At 37.6% G+C, this 21,957-nt stretch overlaps 1 protein-coding gene across 1 annotated transcript in view; it reads left to right on the top strand.

Annotated features, from left to right (window-relative positions):
- The window catches only part of HERC2 (HECT and RLD domain containing E3 ubiquitin protein ligase 2), a 288,041-nt gene that overhangs the window by 125,592 nt on the left and 140,492 nt on the right, over window positions 1-21,957 (top strand). The window contains exons 25-36 of the mRNA XM_039220244.1: window positions 5,769-5,939; window positions 6,312-6,415; window positions 7,701-7,851; window positions 9,990-10,204; window positions 10,707-10,839; window positions 10,939-11,066; window positions 11,149-11,344; window positions 13,749-13,882; window positions 14,441-14,614; window positions 14,693-14,829; window positions 14,948-15,099; window positions 16,023-16,214. Of these exons, the coding sequence (XP_039076175.1) occupies window positions 5,769-5,939; window positions 6,312-6,415; window positions 7,701-7,851; window positions 9,990-10,204; window positions 10,707-10,839; window positions 10,939-11,066; window positions 11,149-11,344; window positions 13,749-13,882; window positions 14,441-14,614; window positions 14,693-14,829; window positions 14,948-15,099; window positions 16,023-16,214 (1,887 nt within the window). The remainder of the gene's footprint in view (window positions 1-5,768; window positions 5,940-6,311; window positions 6,416-7,700; window positions 7,852-9,989; window positions 10,205-10,706; window positions 10,840-10,938; window positions 11,067-11,148; window positions 11,345-13,748; window positions 13,883-14,440; window positions 14,615-14,692; window positions 14,830-14,947; window positions 15,100-16,022; window positions 16,215-21,957) is intronic.

Here is a 21,957-nt window from a genome sequence, read left to right as displayed (position 1 = left end):
AGGGGCGCCTGGGTGGCTTAGTCGGTTAAGCGTCCGACTTTCGCTTAGGTCATGATCTCGCGGTTCGTGGGTTCGAGCCCCGCGTCAGGCTCTGTGCTGACTGCCAGCTCAGAGCCTGGAGCCTGTTTCAGAGTCTGTGTCTCCGTCTCTCTCTGACCCTCCCCTGCTTGCTCTGTCTCTCTCTCTCTCTCCTAGAAATAAAAAAATAAAATAAAATAAAATAAAATCATAATGGATAAAGACCTGGACATGAGACAGGAAACCATCAAAACCCTAGAGGAGAAAGCAGGAAACAACCTCCTTGGCCTCCACCTCAGCAATTTCTTACCTGACACATCCCCAAATGCAAGAGAATGAAGAACAAAAACTGTTGGGACCTCATCAAGATTAAAAGCTTCCTCTCAGCAAAGGAAACAATCCATAAAACTAATAGGCAACTGACAGAATGGGAAAAGATAGTTGCAGTAGTGGGGGAGAGGGAGAGAGGCAAACCGTGGCATATCAGATAAAGGGTTAATATCCAAAATCTATAAGGAACTCACCAAACACCACACCCAAAAAACACAACCCAGTAAAGAAATGGGCCAAATAAATTAACAGACACTTCTCCAAAGTGGACATCCAGATGATCACCAGACACATGAAATGAAGCTCAGCATCCCTCCTCATCAGGTAAATACACATCAAAACCACACTGAGATACCTCCTCATGCCAGTCAGAGTGGTTAAAATGAACAAATCAGAGGACTAGATGCTGGCCAGGATGTGGAGAAATGGGCACCCTCCTGCACTGTTGGTGGGAATGTAAACTGATGCAGCCCGTCTGGAATACAGTGTGGAGGTTACTCAAAACATTAACAATTGAACTCCCCTATGACCCAGCCATAGCATTGCTAGGAATTTACCCAAGGGATATAGAAATGCTGATGCATAGGAGCACATGGATCCCAATGTTCATAGCAGCACTGTCAACAATAGCCATAACATGTAAAGAGCCTAAGTGTCCATCAACGGATGAATGGATCAAGAAGATGTGGTTTATCTATACCATGGAATACTCCATGGGAACGAGAAAGAGTGAAATCTGGCCATGTGTAGCAACATGGATGGACCTTGAGGGTGTTGTGTTGAGTGAAATAATTCAGGCAGAGAAGGACACATACCATATGTTTGCACATATAGGAGGATGAGGAGGAACTTAACGGAGGACTGTGGGGGAGTAGAAGGTGGGAAATAGTGGGGGAGAGGTAGATAGGCAAACCATGAGAGACTCTTGAATGCTGAGAACAAACAGGATTGATGGGTTTTGGGGGAAGGGGGGAGATTGGCATGGAGGAGGGTACTTGTTGGGATGAGCACTGGGTGTTATATGGAAACCAACTTGACAATAAACTATTTGTTAAAAGAAAACAATAATATTTTGGAAACTAAAACTATAAAAATAAAGTTTTTTAAAAATCATTTACCATCAATGCAGATTGAGAAATGGAATGGTGGCAGGAACATCCCCAAGGATGCTTCTTGTCTCTTGGAGGATTCCTCTCCTTGTCTTGTGAGGTTGCTGCTCCTCTACTTCTCTTTATCATTTTATCAGACAGCCATGTGCCCCTTGATAGTTTGTTAAACACTCTGTTTCCTTTTTCTTAAAATTTTTTAAAATTTATTTTTAGAGAGATAGCGAGGGAGGGGTGGAGAGAGAGGGAGACCTAGAATCCCAAGCAGGCTCTGCGCCATCAAGGTGAGGGGCTTGATGTCACAAGTTATGAGATCATGACCTGAGTCAAAAGTAAAAGAGTTGTGTGCCTAACCGACTGACACCCAGGCTCCTCTCTTATGTCTGGTTCTTGGTGGAATTCTATTTCTTGTTGGTTTGTAGGGTATACTTTAGTACAGAATGTCAGGTTTCCACAGTAATTGTGCTGATTTTCATCTCCATAGAGTATGAGGGCTCTCACCATTCCACCCCTGTGCCAAGAGGTCTCGTGTCATTTTTTCCCTAGGCATTTTGTCCATACGGTCATTGTACCAGCACTCTTGGGTGAAAGGACTGTCCTTGGCCACTCTTTGGGAGTACTACTTTGTCTAGATCAGTTGACTATCTCTGCCTGTGTCTATTTCTGGTCTTGCAGCTTCCTTCTGTGACTTCTGCACTTGCTAGCACCTTCAGGTGCATTGTTGAATACAAATCATCTTTTTTAGGCGCAAAAGAAAAGCTTTCCAAATTTCACACATGAAATACGGGGTTTGTTAAGGGATTTCTTTGTAGAAACCTTTAAGTATTAAGGAAGTTTCCTTCTATTTTGTTTTGTAGTGAAGTTTTAATTAATCTCAATGATCATATAATTTTTCTTTTTTCTATTAATGTGTGAATTATTGATTTTTCAAAAGTTAAATCAGCCTTCCATATCTGGAATAAAACTATCTTGATTGTATTATATTGGTCATATTACTATATATTGCTGGTCTGTATGTGGTTTTTTTTTCCCAACAGTTTTTGCATCTGTGTTTGTAAATTGTAGTTTTCTTTTCTTTTAATGCCCTATAAGTTGCTGATAATAACCACTCGTCCACTAACAAAGAAGGTGTAATTTAGGAACATAGCAGCTTCCCATGCAATCTTTGTTAATTTCTTTTGATAATCTGTGAACTGAGAATGTTAGCTAGTTGGGAGAAACTCTCTGAGGGATCCAGTAGTACAAAAACATAACAGACATTCAAAGTTTTAGTAAGACAGGTTGTGCTAGTCTCTTAGAATTACTTAAAGAATGTTCTTTCCTCTTCTTCTTAATTTTTTTTCCCAGAAGGGTATATATACACGATTGGTAGAATTTGCAAGATAATCATCTTGATCTGTAGCGTTGTGAACATTTTTTTTTTTGGGGGGGGGTGGTAAGGTAGTGTGTAAACCCAACTTTTTTTTTTTTTTTTTTACTATGGCAAAATATACATAACATAAAATTTGTCATTTTAACCATATTTAAGTTTTCCATTCTGTGGCATTAAGTAAATTCACATTATTGTGCAACCATCACCGCCATCCAGTTTTAAAACCTTTCATCTCTCCTGAATTGAAACTCTGTACAAATTAAACATTAACTCCCCATTCTGCACTCCCCCTTAGCCCTTGACAACCACCATTCAACTTTCTGTTTTTATGAATTTGACTACTCTAGGTAGGTCATGTAAGTGGAATTATACAATATTTGTTCTTTGGTAGTTGTCTTATTTTATTTACCATGTCTTCAGGGTTCATCCATGTTGTAGCATGTGTCAGAATTTCCTTCCTTTTTAAGGCTGAGCAATGTTTTATAAAATTGCAAACAAAATGGTTTATCCAGTCATTTCTTGATGGATACTTGGGTTGTTTGCACCTTTTGGCTGATGTGACTAATATTGCCATGAAGATGGGTGTGTAAATGTCTGTTTGAAACCCTACTTTCACTTCCTTTGAGTATAGGCTAAAAGTGGGATTGCTGAGTCATATGGTAATTCTGTTTAACTTCCCACCGTAATGTTTTTCATAGTGGGTGTTCCATTTTACATTCCCATAGACAATGTATAGGGAAGGGCTCTAATTTTTTCACATCCTTGCCAACACTTGCTTTTTTCTGTTTTATTGATAATAGCCATCCTGATGGGATGGAGTGGTATTATAATGTAGTTTTGATTTGGTTTTCCTTAATGGTTAGTGATAATGTATGTCTGTTCTTGTGCTTATTGGCCATTTGCATACCTTTGGAGAAATGTCTATTCCAGTGTTTTTCCTATTTTTGAATCATGTTTTGCTAATGTTGTTATTGTTGAGTTGTAGGAGTTACATATTTTGCATATGTGTGATTTAATTATATTTTCTCCTTACGTGTGGACTGCCTTTTCATTTTGTTGATAGTGTCTGCTGATGTTTAATTTTGATAAGTCCAACTTACCTAGTTTTTCTTCTGTTGTCTGTGTTTTTGGTGTCTTGTTCAAAAATTTATTGCCAAATCATATGCCATGAAGGCTTCCTCTTGTTCTTTTCTAAGTGTTTGATATTTTATAGTTTTAGCTCTTTAGGTCTTTGATCTGTTTTGAGTTAAGTTTTGTATATGGTGTAAGGTAAGGGTCCAACTTGATTTGTTTGCAATTGGATATTCAAATTTCCTAGCACCATTTGTGGAAAAGATTGTCCTTTCCCCATTGAATGATTGTGGCACTCTTGTCCAAAATCATTTGATCAAATATATGAGGATTTATTTCTGAGCTCTGTATTCTATTCTGTTGATTCAAGTGTCTGTCTTTATGCTGGTGCCACAGTGGTCTTTATTGTTTCTTTTCTTCTTTCTTAGGATTTAATCTGATATTTTTCTAGCTTTTAGAGAAATGATGTTTTGTTCATTATGAAAAGACAGATAAAAGTAGGGAGAATAGGATAATGAACCTGGATTTACAAGTATTCACACTTCAGCTTTTGCACTTAATTTAGTGTTTGATTGAATGAAGGATCGAATCACTTTAAAGATTAGAACTTTTTTGGTAATAAAACCTTAATATCATTATTCTAAGATTAATATTGATTCCTTAATGTAAAATGTAGTCCATGTTCAATTTTCCTGAATTATCTAAAAATGTCTTTTTATTAGTAGTTATTTTGAATTAGCATCTAAACACATTTTACATGTTATAGTTGGTTGATATGCTTCCAGTCTTTGTTTCCTTTAACAGTGTGTCTCTGTCCCTTTTCTGCCTCTCTTTGGTCATACTGTTTATTTGTCAAAGAAGCAGGGAGTTTGTTCTGGAGAATTTCACATTTTCTGAATTTGGTTGTTTGTCCTCTCTTTTAGTCCAACATCTATCAATTACACTTTTTCTACACAGTTGGTTATATGTATAGGTTTGATGACGTTTGGATGCAGATTTGGATTCATTTTTTAAGGAGTGTGTCTCGGGTCATGCTGTGTGTTTCTTATTTCATTGGCTCTGAGACCTGTGATTCTGTGTGACACCCACCTTCAGTTCTGTTCAAATGGACCAGGGAGTTCACATACAGTCTGTCATCTATGAAATCCCCTAACAACCTTGCCCTCAGCTGTTTGGTTAGCAGAAAGTACAATTTGCACAGATAAGGACATGATCCTAGCTTGACTCCCCTCCTCAGTCACCTCCCTCTATCATTTTTCATGATATTGAGTTGGTGTTCTAGCACTACTAAAGGTGACCAATGAGGCATTCTTCTTTCCTTTGTCTTCCCCTTCATCCTTCCCTCCCTTCCTTTCTCTTTTTATTTTTATTTACTTATTTTTTATTTATTTACTATCTTTTTGAGAGAGAGTGAGCAGGGGAGGAGCGGAGGGATAGGAAGAGTAAGAATTGAATAGTATTTTCATTATCATTCATTGTATTATTTTTCCATAGTCATTTTTTTCTTGGAAGTCAAATATGAATTTTTATTTTATTTTTGTTACCCATTTGCAGTTTAACTGTATTGTAGTCATTGCATATGCTCTGCAACATTATTTCTTTGAATTTTTTGGGATTTGCTTTATTGCCTTATACATAGTCAGATTTGCTATTAATGCTGCTCATGTGATGTTGTTTTTGTTTTGTTTTATAATCATTCCATATCTTTAGTGAATTTTTGTTTGTGGTATTAGTTATAGCGAGAGGTATGTTAATATTCCTATTGTGATTAAGGATTTGTCTGTTTGCCTTTATAGTTCTTTTGCATGATTTGTTCTATTGTTTTATCTCTTGATCTATTGATTGATTGATTTTGGTTTCTGTATATACAGAATCATTTTTTACAGGTCAGAACTGTAGAAATAATGAGGAGGTGACACAGATACGAAAAGCTGATTTGGAGAACCACAATAAAGATGGAGGCTTCTGGACCGTGATTGATGGGAAAGTGTATGATATAAAGGACTTCCAGACACAGTCATTAACAGGAAATAGTATTCTTGGTAAGACCTCACTTTCTACTTCATGATTCAGAATTGCAGCATGTGCCATTTTGAGCAGAGTATTTGGCTTTTAAGCTCCACCCCCCACATTTTAATCTACTGGTGACTGGTTTGTGGCCCATCAGCAAATTCAAGCATGTTTGAAGAATCTCTTATCATTTTGCATTTGTTTGTTTCAACACCTTTTGGAACTTGTTTCAAATTCTGAGTTGGTGTAGGCAGCTCTGGGAGAGGATGAAAGATCATTATTATACTTTGGTAACCCTCACATTGGAGTAACCTGTCTGATCTATTTCCGGCTTGACATTTCTACTATTGGTGTCTAAGCAAATTGTATTGAAATAATGTTGCTTTTGTTCTTTTTTGTTTTAGCTCAGTTTGTAGGGGAAGACCCAGTGGTAGCTTTGGAAGCTGCTTTGCAGTTTGAAGACACCCGGGAATCAATGCATGCCTTCTGTGTTGGCCAGTATCTGGAGGTAAGGCTCTATGCATGGGCATCATGGTGGACATCAGGGGAGACCCTCTCTGTATATTTGTGATAGGTGGTTTTTACCTTGAAGTATTGATAGTGGGGCCTTTTGGTGGCAGTGCGTGTCATTAAGTAATACATATGAAGATCCTTTAGAAATTTTTCATAAATTAATTTACATTTATTCATGTTAAGATTTATGAAATATTGGTCTTGAAAAAATATTTTAAAAATTGTTAATTTGTAAGACACGTAGACCCTTTTCCATACACAAAAAGAGGTTAACCTTTGGTCTTTACAAATTTATTGTAAGCTTATGTAGAAATTTGAAGTGGCTTACTATCTTAACATATATATTTTTGGGGGAAGAATTATCTAATAGCATAATTCTTTAGAATAGTCCTACGTATGCATGAGCTTTGGAGTTCATATATTGGGATTGGTTTTCTAGGTATAGATCCAGAAGTAATAACATTTATTAAAATGCCAGTGGTTAGAACTTAAATTTCATGAGGGGAAGACTGACTTTGCTTGTAAATTATCTAATATGACTGGCAAAGTTTATTTTCATTTGATCTCTTCTAACTGGGTTTCTTTTTGTTGGCACAAATTTATACCTCCACATATGTAGTCCTCGTTCGCTACTTACAGCAATCCTTGTCATATATTTGGGTTTTGTAGGGTGTTATTTATGCATGTAACAATTCAATATATTTTCTAAAGTATTGTATACAGTCAGTCTGGAAACTTCTATTTGTTTCTGAATTCTCTAGTTTACCTGTTGTTTTAAATTTTTAAAAAAATTATTTAGTGTGTGTGTGTGTCTGTGTCTGTGCATGCGAGAGAGAAAGAGAGAGAGAAAGAAACAGGAGAGGCATAGAGAAAGGGAGAGAGAGAGAATCCTAAACAGACTCTTCACTGTCTGCATAGAGCCCCATGTAGGGCTCGAACTCAAAAACCACAAGATCATGACCTGAGTCGAAATCAAGAGTTGGACACTCAACTGACCGAGCCACCCAAGAGCCCCTCTAGTTTACCTGTTTATCTGAGCTTTGGTTTTACCACCAGTAGAGCTGTGTGTTTACTGTTTGCTTTGTAATGTGTGCCTGGTTTACTTTTATTTTGACAATAGCATATATAGCAGCATAATAGGAAGAGGGTGTCCAGAGCATCTGCTTTTCTTCCTGATGGAACTTTGTCTTGTTTAGGGTTATAAACTGTGGCTCTTTTGGTTTATATGTTTTCAATTAACCCTGTTTTCTCAGACTGATGATAAAATTTATCTTTCCAAGCCTGACCAAGAAGTTGTTACCATACCAGATCTGGGAAGTCTCTCTTCACCTCTGATAGACACAGAGAGGAATCTGGGCCTACTTCTCGGATTACATGCTTCCTATTTAGCTATGAGCACACCGCTGTCTCCGGTTGAGATCGAATGTGCCAGTAAGAAAAATTTGTTTTCTGCTAACAGATTAGAAGGTTATTTTAGCTGAGTCTTAAGTGCTACTTAGAATAGGAGAAGAATCGACACAGTTGTCGGTGAGTAAAACTAAGTATAGTGGGACTATGAGACTAAACCAATGAAATAGAAATGGCTATGAATGGCTTTCATTTGCTCTTATGACCTCTGGCAGCAGAGGAAGCTAACAGGTGCATGGGAATATCAGTCCTGTGCATGCTCTCATTTTTGCTTCCTGTGACAGATGGGCTCAACTTGGCTGTTGTCTCCACATGACATGGATTGGCTGTTCCTATTAGGGATAACATTCTGTTTATTTATTTATTTATTTTTTACTAGACTCAAATACGTTTTGAGATTGCGACCTTTTTAATAACCTAAAGTAATAAAATTTCACCATAAGATGGATTTAAAGTTTGCTTCATGTATTTCTACATTTCTCTATCTGTCTACCAGCCATCCAGCAAACATCTACTGAGTAAATACTCAGTATGAGTTACCATGCTAGGTGCTCAATGCATTAAGTGTGGAATTAGATATATCTCTGCCTTTAGGTGCTTTTTGTGTGATGATGAGCCAGACATCACAATAGAGCAGTACACAGGGTGGATGAGGATAAAATGGAGACATTCGTAATTGGTTCTGATGGGGGAAGAAAGCCCCATCAGAGGTGAAGAAATAAGGAAATTGGAGTCCCAGCAAAGTGGGTGTGTGAATCTTCTAGGCAGAAACACAGGTTTGTGAGGGGCATTTGTTAAGAAAAGTAGTCCTGTTGCTTGTGTATGTGTACTTGTCAGTAGAGAATGCTAGTGGGTAAGGATGGTCAATGTGCCTGGTCAGCCCAGCCTTTTGGAGCAAGCTCTTGATATGCATGCTGGGCATTTCGCAGCTTGCAAAGCCTCTAAAGGGGGATGGAATCATCCTCTCCCTCAAAGATTTATAGTATGGGGAGGATACATTTCTTCTAAATCAGCAAGGAGGGTGGGAAATGAGAAGAGTCAGAGTAGAATTGAGCAGAAGGTACTATGGGCCCTGGTTGATGGTGCCTAATCCATCAGAAACCACCTTTAAAGCAGTATCTTTGAGAGATTAGAGGGAGTTCTAAATGTAGAGACCTAGGGAAGGTCATGATCATGTTTGTGTTTTAGAATTAATGTAGCACTTAGGAGAATGCTCCTGAATCCCCTAAAATCTAAATTTTTAGTAAAAGAACATTGAGTACATCCCAGATTTGATTGCTTGAGTTTTGGAGGACTATTTTGATAACAGAAGTAATTGAAAAAAATTTGTAGCAATAAACAAACTGACTCTTCACTTTTTGGTGAACCTCACTCCAGTTATCGTAGCAGTTAGAGTGAGCATCCACACTGGCACTGATGCATGTTCTTGTGTGTCTAGCCATGCCTCACACAGGTCTCCTTTATAGTCTACTGGATCTCCAGTCTCCAAGGATCTGTCTCTTACTAAGGTCCCATGTTATATGGTTAGTAGTCTCTCATTTTTATTACTAGATTAATGCTCTAGGGAAATGTGGCCTGGCCTGACCATGTTTTTTCTTTGTAGAGCCTTTCTCATATGCTACTTTCCTACCTGGATGCTCAGTGATTTTGTCTTTACCTAGATCTCAGCTCAGTTGTCACTTCCACAGAAAATCCTTTACTGACTCTTGTAGTAGAGAGGTTCTACTGTTGTATACTTTTGTACCCACTGTAGTATTTTGTAGCATACAGTTATCCCAATTGAAATTGAGTGATTACTTGTGTAAGTGTTGCCTCCATCCTGGTCTCCCTATTAAAATGCAATGCCCCAGTGTTCCCATAGTACCTGTAGGACCGGTCAGCTCCACGCTTGACTGGGTAACTAGTAAAGGTTGGACTGGAACTATTATACTGAGTTCTGATACCGTGCTTAAGATGTAGTGAATAGCCAGAAGTGTTAACCTATTTTCATGTAGATAAAGGAATTATAACCCAGTCTATGTAAATGTTAAATGTGACTCTTTAATATAAATGATACTGAATATTTCCTTTTAAATCCAGTATTCAGTTATCTTTTATATCAATATTTATTTCTGAATAGTACACTCAAGTTTCTCTTTAATGTTTGCGTATGTACTTTCTAGAGTGGCTTCAGTCATCCATCTTCTCTGGAGGCCTACAGACCAGCCAGATCCACTATAGCTACAATGAGGAGAAAGATGAGGATCACTGTAGCTCTCCTGGAGGCACTCCTGCCAGCAAGTCCCGACTCTGCTCCCACAGACGGGCCTTGGGTGATCATTCCCAGGCATTCCTGCAAGCCATTGCTGACAATAACATCCAGGATCACAATGTGAAGGTGAGTGAGGCCTTCCCACACTTAGTATCCTTTTGTTTATCTTTGGACTTTGATATATAAACAATTTCATGTTCTTTGATTGGCTTAGCACAGACTTTATTTACATATTATTTATAGGGCTGGTTTTGAGGTAAGAGGCTGGTTCGGTTCTCAGAACCTGGGTAGTTCATTCGGCTGAACATCTGACTCTTGATTTTAGGTCAGATCATGATCTCAGGGTCATGAGATAGAGCCCCGTGTTGGGTTGTGCATTGGGCATGAAGCCTGGTTAAGATTCTCTCTCTCCCTCTCCCTCTGCGCCCTGCCCCCCTACTGTGCTCATGTGCAGCACATGCACACTATCTTTAAAAAAAAAAAAGAGGCTGGTTTAGTTCAATAAGTCAATGGATGTTTTAGAAGCATTGCTGATTGCAAGTACATCATAAATTATGGCATGTAGTTTGGAATTTATGAGGGCATGTTAGGTGTCTCTGAAGTTACCCTCCAGCTGTTTCTGTTACAGGACTTTCTGTGTCAAATAGAAAGGTACTGTAGGCAGTGCCACTTGACCACACCAATCACTTTTCCTCCTGAGCACCCTGTGGAAGAGGTTGGCCGCTTACTGTTATGTTGCCTTTTAAAGCATGAAGATTTAGGTATGAAGCTTGACTTTTTAGCTATACTATGAATTTTTCAGCTGACATGCAATGTGCATTCATTCTTACCCTGCCCCTTTTTAAAAATGTATTTTACAGGTCATGTGGCATTATCTTTAGTTCATGTGGGAACACTTGGTATCGAGCAAGTAAAGCACAGAACATTGCCTAAATCAGTAGTGGATGTTTGTAGAGTTGTTTACCAAGCAAAATGCTCACTCATTAAGGTAACTACATTTTTATCCTTTCTTTTGTACTTTGCAGATAGTTGGTGAAATATTTGTTGTCTTTTCATATTTAACTTTGTAGACGCATCAAGAACAGGGTCGTTCTTACAAGGAAGTCTGTGCTCCAGTTATTGAACGTTTGAGATTCCTCTTTAATGAACTGAGACCTGCAGTTTGTAATGATCTCTCTATAATGTCCAAGTTTAAACTGTTAAGTTCTTTGCCCCGTTGGAGGAGGATAGCTCAGAAGATAATTCGAGAACGAAGGAAAAAGAGAGGTAAGAAAGTAAAAGATGGGAGAATGCTGTCAGAGTGTGTCCTTTTCCCCAGAATATTTGAGTCTATGATTTGAGTGAAGCTGTTCACTACTGCTCAGTATAGGTGGATTTCCACAGCTGCCATAATGTTTGCTAGTGTATTTATGATTAAATATATAAATCCCACTTATTTTTCTAAGACATTAGATAATGATGCAACTTTGGGATTGAGTATGTTATGATTTGGTAACTACTAAATTGATACTCTAAAAGGTAAGTACTATAAACTTTATTAAATTGATGGGGGAGAGAAAGTGTTATGTTTTTTTTTTCTTATCATTTGGCCTGGTAAATGAGATACATGGGAATGTTTAATCTTTCAGTTAATCTTGCCATTATTGTAAAGAAATGTTTTTCTTTGAAAATATTGAGTATTCTGATACATGGGGAATTGTTATAAAAGGAACTAAAGGAATTCTTAGTATTTTCAGGAAGCAACTGTTTAGGGATATGGAGAATTTTTACATTAAATGAGCAAAATTTGAGTGAAAATACATTTAAAAAACTTTGGAATCTGGTTAATTATGATTATAAACACATTCTGCAGAAATTTCTGATTATATTCTTATGAATTATACTAATTTATTCACACATCAGCTTATTAATATTACTGAGCTTTTGATGGACATTATGAACAATGATGTCATAAAAGACTAACTTTGTGTTAGAAGCCATCTTGAATTCATTGTTCTTGAGCAAACTCTTAACCACAACAATTTGCCTGAATCCTACAGATGCTCTGGATCAAGAAATCATAGTAGGAATGCTTCTGAGATCCCTTTAACCTAGGTAGCCAGGAAATTCATAGTAGAGGCACAGGCTTGGGAGACCACCATCTCAGCTTGAGGGAGAAGGATGCCCTCACCACCTGGCCATCTCCTCCGTGGATTCTGAGTTTCTGGTTGTGGGTTTAAATATTTAGTCATGTGATGTTTGAAGCTGATTTTGTTTTTATTTTATGTTATATCGAGTAACATAAATGATTATTATTATTGGTGCTGTGTTAGGCTCACCAAAAGCACCCTTAAATTTGATGATTCACTGGTATATCTCCTTAGGACTCAGAAGGGCTGTTAACACTCATAGTTACAGTTTATTACTGTGAAAGGATACAGATTAAAATTAGCAAAAGGAAAGGCACATTGAGGGAAATCCAAAAGGATACTAGGCCTAAGCTTCCAGTCCCTCCCAGTGTAGCTGCACAGGGCCATGCTTAGTTCTCTCAGCACAGATGTGTGACAGCATGTGTGAAGGGTTGTGAGCCAGGATGCTCACCTGAGCCTTGGTGTCCAGGATTATTATTAGGGGTTGCTCACATAGACATATGGGGTCTGCATGGTTGCTGTCAGTTACTTAGACTCCAGCTTCCACAGTAGAAACAGGTGATAACCGTAAGTCACATTCTTAGCATAAACTATCTTGTCAAACTGGAAAACATGGCCTTAGACCTCAGGCATACAGAACCATTTTTTTAGGCAGAACATGCCAAGGACTTGAATCTCAGTTCACAGCAGATGGCCTAGTGCTCAAAGGACAGTCTTTCTTGGGAATTTGAGAGTTTGGGTAACTCAGACCTGCTGTGTTAGTGTTTACTGCCCAGGTGTATTATTAATTATATTCTTTATTATGTTATTTGCTGAGAAGAAATAAACTAAAAATCTTGAAAGGGAGCAAAAATATGGAAGCAACACTACATATCACGTTGCAAATTCAATAGAAATTTCCCAAGTTATAAAGACTAACATAGTAAAAGGCACCACTTAATTCAGTTCAGTTGCATACTGCTGACAGATTCATTGCACTGGTCCAGAGTGGGTAAGCTGGGGACAAATGTACCCTGCTGCTTGCTGTCTCAGTGTTGACCATGAGCTAAAACTGGGTTTTGAATTTTAAAATTACTTTTTAAAAAATCAAAAGAAGAATAATATGTTTCACATACGCAAATTATATGAAGTTTGAATTCCAGTATCTATAAACAAAGTAATCTGCTTTTCAGACTGCAACAGCAGAATAGAGTATTTGCAGTAGACTAAATGGCCTGCAAAGACTAAAATATTTACCATCTATCTGGCCCTTTAAGAAAAAGTTTGCTGACTCCTGGGCTTTTCTTTCTGTAGGACCATCGTAGCACCCTCACCGTCTTTCTGTACATGATGTGGAGTAGCGGAGTGTTATTATTAAATGTTATGTGAGAATAATCATGATAGTTTTTACTTTTGTAGCTTAAGGATTTCAGTTGACAGTGGTATTTACATGTTTGAATAAAATATTTAGGTCCTTTACCTTCATGCAAATTTAATATTTCTTATTTTAAAGTTGTATATAAGTAAATTAATTTTATAATGAAGGATGTTTTTAATCATAGTTCCTAAGAAGCCAGAATCTACAGATGATGAAGAAAAAATTGAAAATGAAGAGAGTGATTTAGAAGAAGCTTGCATTTTGCCTCATAGTCCTATAAATGTGGATAAAAGACCCATTACAATTAAATCACCTAAGGTGAAGTATTTTCTGATTCTGAAGCTGGCTGAACAGAAACACAGCATATAGCAAAGGAACCCATAAGTATTGTCATTTTGTCCTTGAGCATCTATAGGATAGAGTGTAATGGGTTACTAAAATATGGGTGACAGCCTCAGGCATGCCTAACACATTTGATTTATGGTGAGATTGATAGCTGGAGAAGTGTTCCCTTTTACTTTTAGTAGTACATTGTAGTCATAGTATAATGTATCATTATTCATTTGCCATTCATTCATTGAATGTATACTTTGCTCTAGAAACTGTCCTTCTTTCTTAGGCTCTTAAGGCCTATGATAATTTAACTTTGTATACCATGTTAGTCTGTTCCAAAGTACATAAGTATAGAAATTATAAATTCATTTATAAGCCTCTTTATGGCATAGTTATTTTTTCCATAAATCAGTAACTTAATTTAATGTATTTTACCAACTTAAACCTACTTGCATTTATTTATATTTTATTTGAGTAACTGTTTAGAGCACATGTTAATATCACTAAGGCACACTAATGGTGACAATGGTTTTCCTTTGTCAGGATAAATGGCAGCCATTGTTGAGTACAGTTACAGGTGTTCACAAATACAAGTGGTTGAAGCAGAATGTTCAGGGTCTTTATCCACAGTCTGCGCTCCTCAGTACAATTGCTGAATTTGCCCTTAAGGAAGAGCCAGTGGACGTGGAAAAAATGAGAAAGTGCCTACTAAAACAGGTAAAATTTGCTAAAAACATTCTTCTCTGCATTGGATGATCTACACAACACTTAACTGTATGCATTCATATTTTGCAGTTGGAGAGAGCAGAGGTTCGTCTGGAAGGGATAGATACAATTTTAAAATTGGCAACAAAAAATTTCTTACTTCCATCTGTGCAGTATGCTATGTTTTGTGGATGGCAAAGACTTATTCCTGAGGGGATTGATATAGGGTAAAATTTTATTATAACGCTTTTCTTAATAAGGGAAACTATGGCAACAAGTGATTATTTTATTGAAATTAAAAGTCTGGAAATATGCTAAGTAAAATTCTTTATCTTTGTTTGAAAGGGAACCTCTTACAGATTGCTTAAAGGATGTTGATTTGATCCCACCTTTTAATCGGATGCTGCTCGAAGTAACTTTTGGCAAGCTATATGCTTGGGCTGTTCAGAATATTCGAAATGTTTTGATGGATGCAAATGCAAAATTTAAAGAGCTTGGTGAGTCAAATCTGATGCTTAAAAGGATGTATTAAGATTACTGTTGACGTATGGTCAGTGATCACATTAGCAATTTTATAGTTTGGCTCTTAATTATATGTTGTGGAAACTTGCAAATGCTGATTTTTTGTTCTTTGAGAAGACTTTAATAACTTTGTACATTAGAATGAGACTCTTTTTTAAATTATTTATATATATATATGTATAAATATATTTATCTTTTTATTTTTTAGATAGAACATGTGCTCACCTGTGTGTGTGTGCAGGGTCAGAGGGCAGAGGGAGAGGGAGAGAGAGAATCTTAAGCAGACCCCCATGCCCAGTGTGGAGCCCCAACTCAGGGCTTGATCTCATGGCTGTGAGATCATGACCTGAGCTGAAATCAGAAGTTGGATGCTTAACTGACTGAGCCACGCAGGTGCCCCTAGAATAATAACCTAAGCTGCTTTAAGGCTTCTCAAATTTTAAATGGAACTTTCAAAATTCAGAAGACATAATTTTGTAGTGTCTTAATACTAAGCTTTTACATTTTAATATTTTCATGTGTATCACTAACACCATATACCCTAAAGTGTATATCCTTTATTAATACTTAATTTCATGGGTAGTTTGAGCACCTACAAAGAAATGCTAGGATTGATTTTGTGGAAAAAAGGTGAAATATGACTGTTGTATATGAAATGAAATGAGTAAGCCACCAGGGATATTTAGAGGAGCTGTGTGATAAGTTTTGCAAACAAATGGAAATAGTTAAATATGGATTGATGGTGGTAGGATTATTGCAAAGCAATGCACAGCTGCCTGATGTTCATAGTCTTTGGAAACTTATTGAAAACCATAGTTTTTTAAAAATTGCCACTGCTTTCTGCATCTGTACTTATATCCACGTGCAAGAAATGTATGTGGGTGCTAATGCCATTTAGGTATCCAGCCCGTCCCTCTACAAACCATTACCAACGAGAACCCATCAGGACCAAGCCTGGGGACGACCCCACAAGCTCGCTTTCTCCTGGTGATGCTCAGCATGCTCACCCTGCAACATGGTGCAAACAACCTGAACCTCCTGCTGAACTCTGGCATGCTTGCCCTGACACAGACAGCACTTCGGCTGATTGGTAGGTTGGCACTAGTCATTTATGAAGATGTCAAGGTTTTGCCTTCATCTTTTGTTTTTCTCTCTTTACAAATTTTTTTTATTATGGTAAAATGAAAATAACATAAAATATACCATTTTAACAACTTTATAATTCATTAGCATTAAGCATATGCACAATGTTGTACAAGCATTACCAGTATCTAATTACATAACTTTTTTCTCACTTCAACTGCAAAGCCATACTCATTTAGTGGCACCTCCTGATTTCCCACTCCCCCAGCTTTTGGCAACAACAAATCTGCTCTATGCTCTGTGGATTTTCCTATTCTGAATATTTCACATAAATACGATTTTTATGTTTCATATAATTTTTAGCCTACTGTATCTGGCTTATTTCACTTAGGATGTTTCAGTACTTCATTTCTTTTTTATGGTTAAAATATATTATATGAATGTACTACATTTTATTTATTCTTTTATCCATGGTTGGATATTTGGCTTGTTTCTACCTTTTGGCCATTGTGAGTAATGCCGCTAGGAACATTTGTGTACAAGTTTTTGTTTGAACACCTGTTTCCATTCCTTTTGTTATATACCTGGAAGAGTGGAAGGGTCTTATGGAAATCCTATGTTTAAACTGCTAAGGAACCTCTAGTCTTCTCCCTAGCACTGCATCATTTTCCATTCCCCTTCAACAGTGGACTGGGCTTCTAGTTTCTCCATATCCTCACCAACACTAGTTATTCTCTGGATGGATTGAGGCCATCCAAGTCGGTATGAAGTCATATCTCATTGTGGTTTGATTTACATTTTGCTAATGTAAGGGCATTGAGCATTGTTACACGTGTTTGTGGGCCATTTGTGTATCTTTCTTGGATAATTTTTTTTTTCATTTTTAAAAAAGAAGTATTTTTTTCTTGTGTGTCAGTTTTGATTTACTTCTTTAAAAATTTTTTTTTAATGTTTATTTATTTTTGAGTGATAGAGAGACAGAGCACAAGCAGGGGAAGGGCAGAGAGAGAGGGAGACACAGAATGTGGAGCAGGCTCCAGGGTCTGAGCTGTCAGCACAGAGCCTGAGGTGGGTCTCGAACTCAAGGGCTGTGAGATCGTGACCTGAGCTGAAGTTGGACTCTTACCTGACTGAGCCACCCAGGAGCCCCATACTTTTGCCTATTTTTAAATTGAGTTATTTGTCTTTGTGTTTTTGAGTTGTAGGAGTCCTTTACATATTCTGGATGCTAGACCATTATTGGTTATATGATTTGAAGATATTTCTTCCCACTCTGTGGGTCATTTACACTGATGCACAGAAATTTTAAATTTTTGTGGAGTCCAATTTGTCTGTTTTTCTTTTGTTTTTGATGTAATGTTCAAGAAACCATTGCCAAATTCCAGGGCATGAGGATTACTGTGTTTTCTTTTTTTAAGTTTTATCAGTTTTACTTCTTACATTTAAGTCTTTGTAGGCAATTCTTAATACAGTGTGAGGTACGAACTCCTTTTACTTTTTTTGGTTATCCAGTTTGTCCCAGTACTGTTATGTTTGAAAGATACTTCTTTTCCCAACGTCTTGGTCCCCTTGTCAAAAACCATCTGACTATAGATATGGTAGTTTATTTCTAGGCTCTCTATTTTGTTGGTCTGTATGTCTTTCATTATGCCAAGTACCACTTTGCTGTGAACACCAGCTTTATGGTTAGTTTTGAAACCAAAAAGTCGTTTTCCAAATTTGTTTTTTTTCTCAAGATTATTTTGGCTATTTCTGATCCTTAGCATTTTCATACGAATTTCAGGGCTGGCTTTTCCATGTCTGCAAAAAATAGCTATTGAGATTTTCCAGAGGTTGTATTGAATTTGTAGATTGTATTAGGGAGTATTGTCATTTTAACCAATACTAAGTCTTTCTTTCCATGACATGGAATGGCTTTATGTTTATTTAGGTCTTCTTTCATTTCTTTGAACTGTATTTTATAGTTTTATTGTTATAGGGTAATGCTAGCCTCATAGAGTGAGTTAGGAAGTATTGCCTCCCTTTTTTTTTGGAGAGTTAGAGAATTGGTATTAATTCTTTAAATGTTTGGTAGAATTCATCAGTTAAGCCATCTGGCTCTGGGTTTTTCGTTGTTGAGAGGTTTTGATTACTGATTCAATCTCTTTAGTTATTCTAGGTCTATTCACATTTTCTCTTCTTAGTTTGGATCATTTGTCTGTTTCTAGGAATTTATCCATTTCATCTAGGTTAGCTAATTTGTTGTTGTATAGTTTTCATATACTCTTATCATTCTTTTTATTTCTGTAGAATCATTAGTAATGTCCACAATTTCATTTCTGGTTTTAGTTATTTGCATCTTGTCTCTTTTTTCTTAATCTATCTAAATTTGCTGATATTTTCCAAAAAACTGACTTGTGTTGATTCTGTTGTTTTTTAATTCTCTATCTATGCTCTAGTTTTTATTATTTTCTTCCTTCTACTATGGGTTTATTGTGTTCTTATTTTTCTAGTTCCTCCAGGTGTACAGTTAAGTTACTGACTTGAGATTCTTCATTTTTTTTTAAAGTTTATTTATTTTGAGAGAGTGTGTGTGCATGAGTGGAGGAGAAGGGGAGGGGAGAGAGAGAGAGAGAGAGAGAAAGAGAGAGAGAGAGAGAGAGAGAGAGAGAGAAAATCCCAAACAGGCTCTGCACTGTTAGTGTAGAGCCAAGCCTGGTGCTTGAACTCACAAATCATGAGATCATGACTGGAGCTGAAATCAAGAGTCGGATGTTTGGGGTGCCTGGGTGGCTTAGTCGGTTAACCGTCTGACTTCAGCTCAGGTCATGATCTCATGGTTCGTGGGTTCGAGCCCCATGTTGGGTTCTGTGCTGACAGCTCATACCCTGGAGGCTGCCTCGGATTCTTTGTCTCCCTCTCTCTCTGACCCCCCCCCCCCCCCCCCGCCTGCTCGCTATCTCTCTCTCTCCCTCTCTCAGAAATAAATAAAACTAAAAAAAAAAAAGTCGGATGTTTAACCCACCAAGCAACTCATGGGGCCCCTCTTCTTTTTTTAATGTATGCATTTATAGATAATAATTTCTCCAATAGCACTGCTTTTTCTGCATCCCATAAGTTTTGGTATGTTGTGTTTGGTTTTTTTGTTTCTTTTTTCATTTGTTTTTAATTTAAATTTTAGCTACTTGGCATACAGTGCAATATTGGTTTCAAAAGTAGAATTCAGTGATTCGTTACTTACATACAACATCCAGTGTTCATCACAAGTGCCCTCCTTACTACCCATTACCCGTCTAGCCCATCTCCAACCCACCTTCCTCCATTAACTCTCAGTTTGTTCTCTGTCATTAAGAGTCTCTGCGGTTTGTTTCCCTCTCTTTTCTTCCCCTCCCTTCCCATATGTTCATCTGTTTTGTATCTTAAATTCCAATTATGAGTGAAATCATAAGGTATTTGTCTTTCTCTGATAGACATACTTCACTTAGCATAATGTATTTTAGCTCCATCACATTGCTACAAATGGCAAGATTTCATTCTTTTTGATGGCTGAGTGATATTCCAGTGTGTGTGTGTGTGTGTGTGTGTGTGTGTGTGTGTGTGTGTACCCCAGCTTCTTTTTTTTTTAATAAAAAATATTTTTTAATTAATTAATTAATTTTTTTTTACAAATAGTTTATTGTCAAATTAGTTTCCACATAACACTCAGTGCTCATCCCCATAAGTGTCCTCCTCTATGCCCATCCCCCCCTCCCCCCCACATCCATCAGTCCTCAGTTTTTGTCAGCATTCAAGAGTCTCTCATGGTTTGCCTCTCTCCCTTTCCCCCACCATTTCCGCCCTTCTTCTCCCCCTTGGTCCTCCATCAAGTTCCTCCTAATCCTCCTATACGTGCAAACATATGATATTTGTCCTTCTCTGCCTGACTTATTTCTCTCAGCATAACACCCTCAAGGTCCATCCATGTTGCTACACATGGCCAGATTTCATTCTTTCTCATTGCCAGGTAGTATTCCATGGTATAGATAAACCACATCTTCTTGATCCATTCATCTGTTGATGGACACTTAGGCTCTTTCCATGTTTTAGCTATTGTGGAGAGTGCTGCTATGAACATTGGGGTACATGTGCTCCTATGCCTCAGCATTTCTGTATCCCTTGGGTAAATTCCTAGCAGTGCTATTGCTGTACCCCAGCTTCTTTATCCATTCATCAGTTAATGGACGTTTGGGCCTTCTCCAGTGTTTGGCTATTGCTGACAATGCTGCTATCTGTATTTTTCTGTCCTTTGGGTAAATAACAGTGCAGTTGCTGGATTATTAAAGTACTTCTATTTTTAGCTTTTTGAGGAACTGCCATACTGTTTTCCAGAGTTATTGCACCAGTTTATATTCTCACCAGTGGTGCAAGAGGATTCCCTTTTCTCCTCATCCTTACCAACACCTGTTGTTCAGACATAACGACAGGTGTGAGGTGGTATCTCATCATTGTTTTGATTTGTATTTCCCTGATGATGAGTAATGTTGAGCATTTTTTTCATGTTTCTGTTAGCCATCTGGATGTTTTTGGAGAAGTCTATTCATGTCTTTGCCCGTTTCTTAACTGGGTTATTTGTTTTTTGTGTGTTGAGTTTGATAAATTCTTTATAGAGTCTGGGTACTAACAGAATTTCTTTCATGATTTTTTTTACTTTGAGTGGTTAAGTGTTTATAATTAAATTTCCATATACTTGTAAAATTTTGTTTTCTTTTGTTGTTTCCAGTTACATTCTGTAGTTGGAGAAGATAATTTGTATGATTATAGTTTATTTCAATTATTGAGACTTGTGGTCTAGTATACCAGCTATCCTGGAGAATGTACCATGTATCCTTGAGAAGATTGTATATCATGCTTTGTTTCAGTTCTGTGTATACATGTGTCTGTTAGATTTGCCTGGTTTCTAATGTTTTTTGTGTGAACTGTGAAATACTGCAGGGCCAGTGTTCTAAGTCCAAGTGAAAAAGTAAGACTTTCTTCAGCTGTTTGTGCTTGTCAATCTTTGTGCCTGTGTATCCCATTCAAAACTATGCATCAGGCTAGAAAAAAAATCAGCCTCTATGAGTCAGGCATCTGAATTCTTTTTTTTTTTTTTTTAATTTTTTACACATATAGTTCATTGTCAAGTTGGTTTCCATATAACACCCAGTGCTCATACCCACAAGCGCACTCTTCCATGCCCATCTCCCCCCTCAGCCCCCCCACATCCATCAGTCCTCAGTTTGTTCTCATCATTCAAGAGTCTCTCATGGTTTGCCTCTCTCCCTCTCCCCCACCATTTCCCCACTTCTTCTCTCCCATGGTCCTCCATTAAGTTCCTCTTTTCCACCTATACGTGCAAACATATGGTATTTGTCCTTTTCTGCTGACTTATTTTGCTCAGCATAACACCCTCAAGGTCCTTCCATGTTGCTACACATGGCCAGATTTCATTCTTTCTCATTGCCATGGAGTATTGCATCGTATAGATAAACCACATCTTCTTGATCCATTCGTCCGTGGATGGACACTTAGACTCTTTCCATGTTTTGGCTATTGTTAAGAGTGCTGCTATGAACACTGGGGTACATGTGCTCCTGTGCCTCAGCACTCCTGTATCCCTTGGGTAAATTCCTAGCAGTGCTATTGCTGGGTCCTAGGGGAGTTCTATTGTTAGTTTCCTGAGGAACCTCCACACTGTTTTCCAGAGGGGCTGTACCAGTTTACATTCCCACCAACAGTGCAGGAGGGTGCCCGTT

The sequence above is a fragment of the Hyaena hyaena genome, unplaced genomic scaffold (genome assembly GCF_003009895.1).
Source record: "Hyaena hyaena isolate Hyena2069 unplaced genomic scaffold, ASM300989v1 scaffold_892, whole genome shotgun sequence".
NCBI lineage: Eukaryota > Metazoa > Chordata > Mammalia > Carnivora > Hyaenidae > Hyaena > Hyaena hyaena.
The sequence above is the reverse complement of the archived record's forward strand: the minus strand, read 5'-3'. Positions and strand labels throughout refer to the sequence as shown.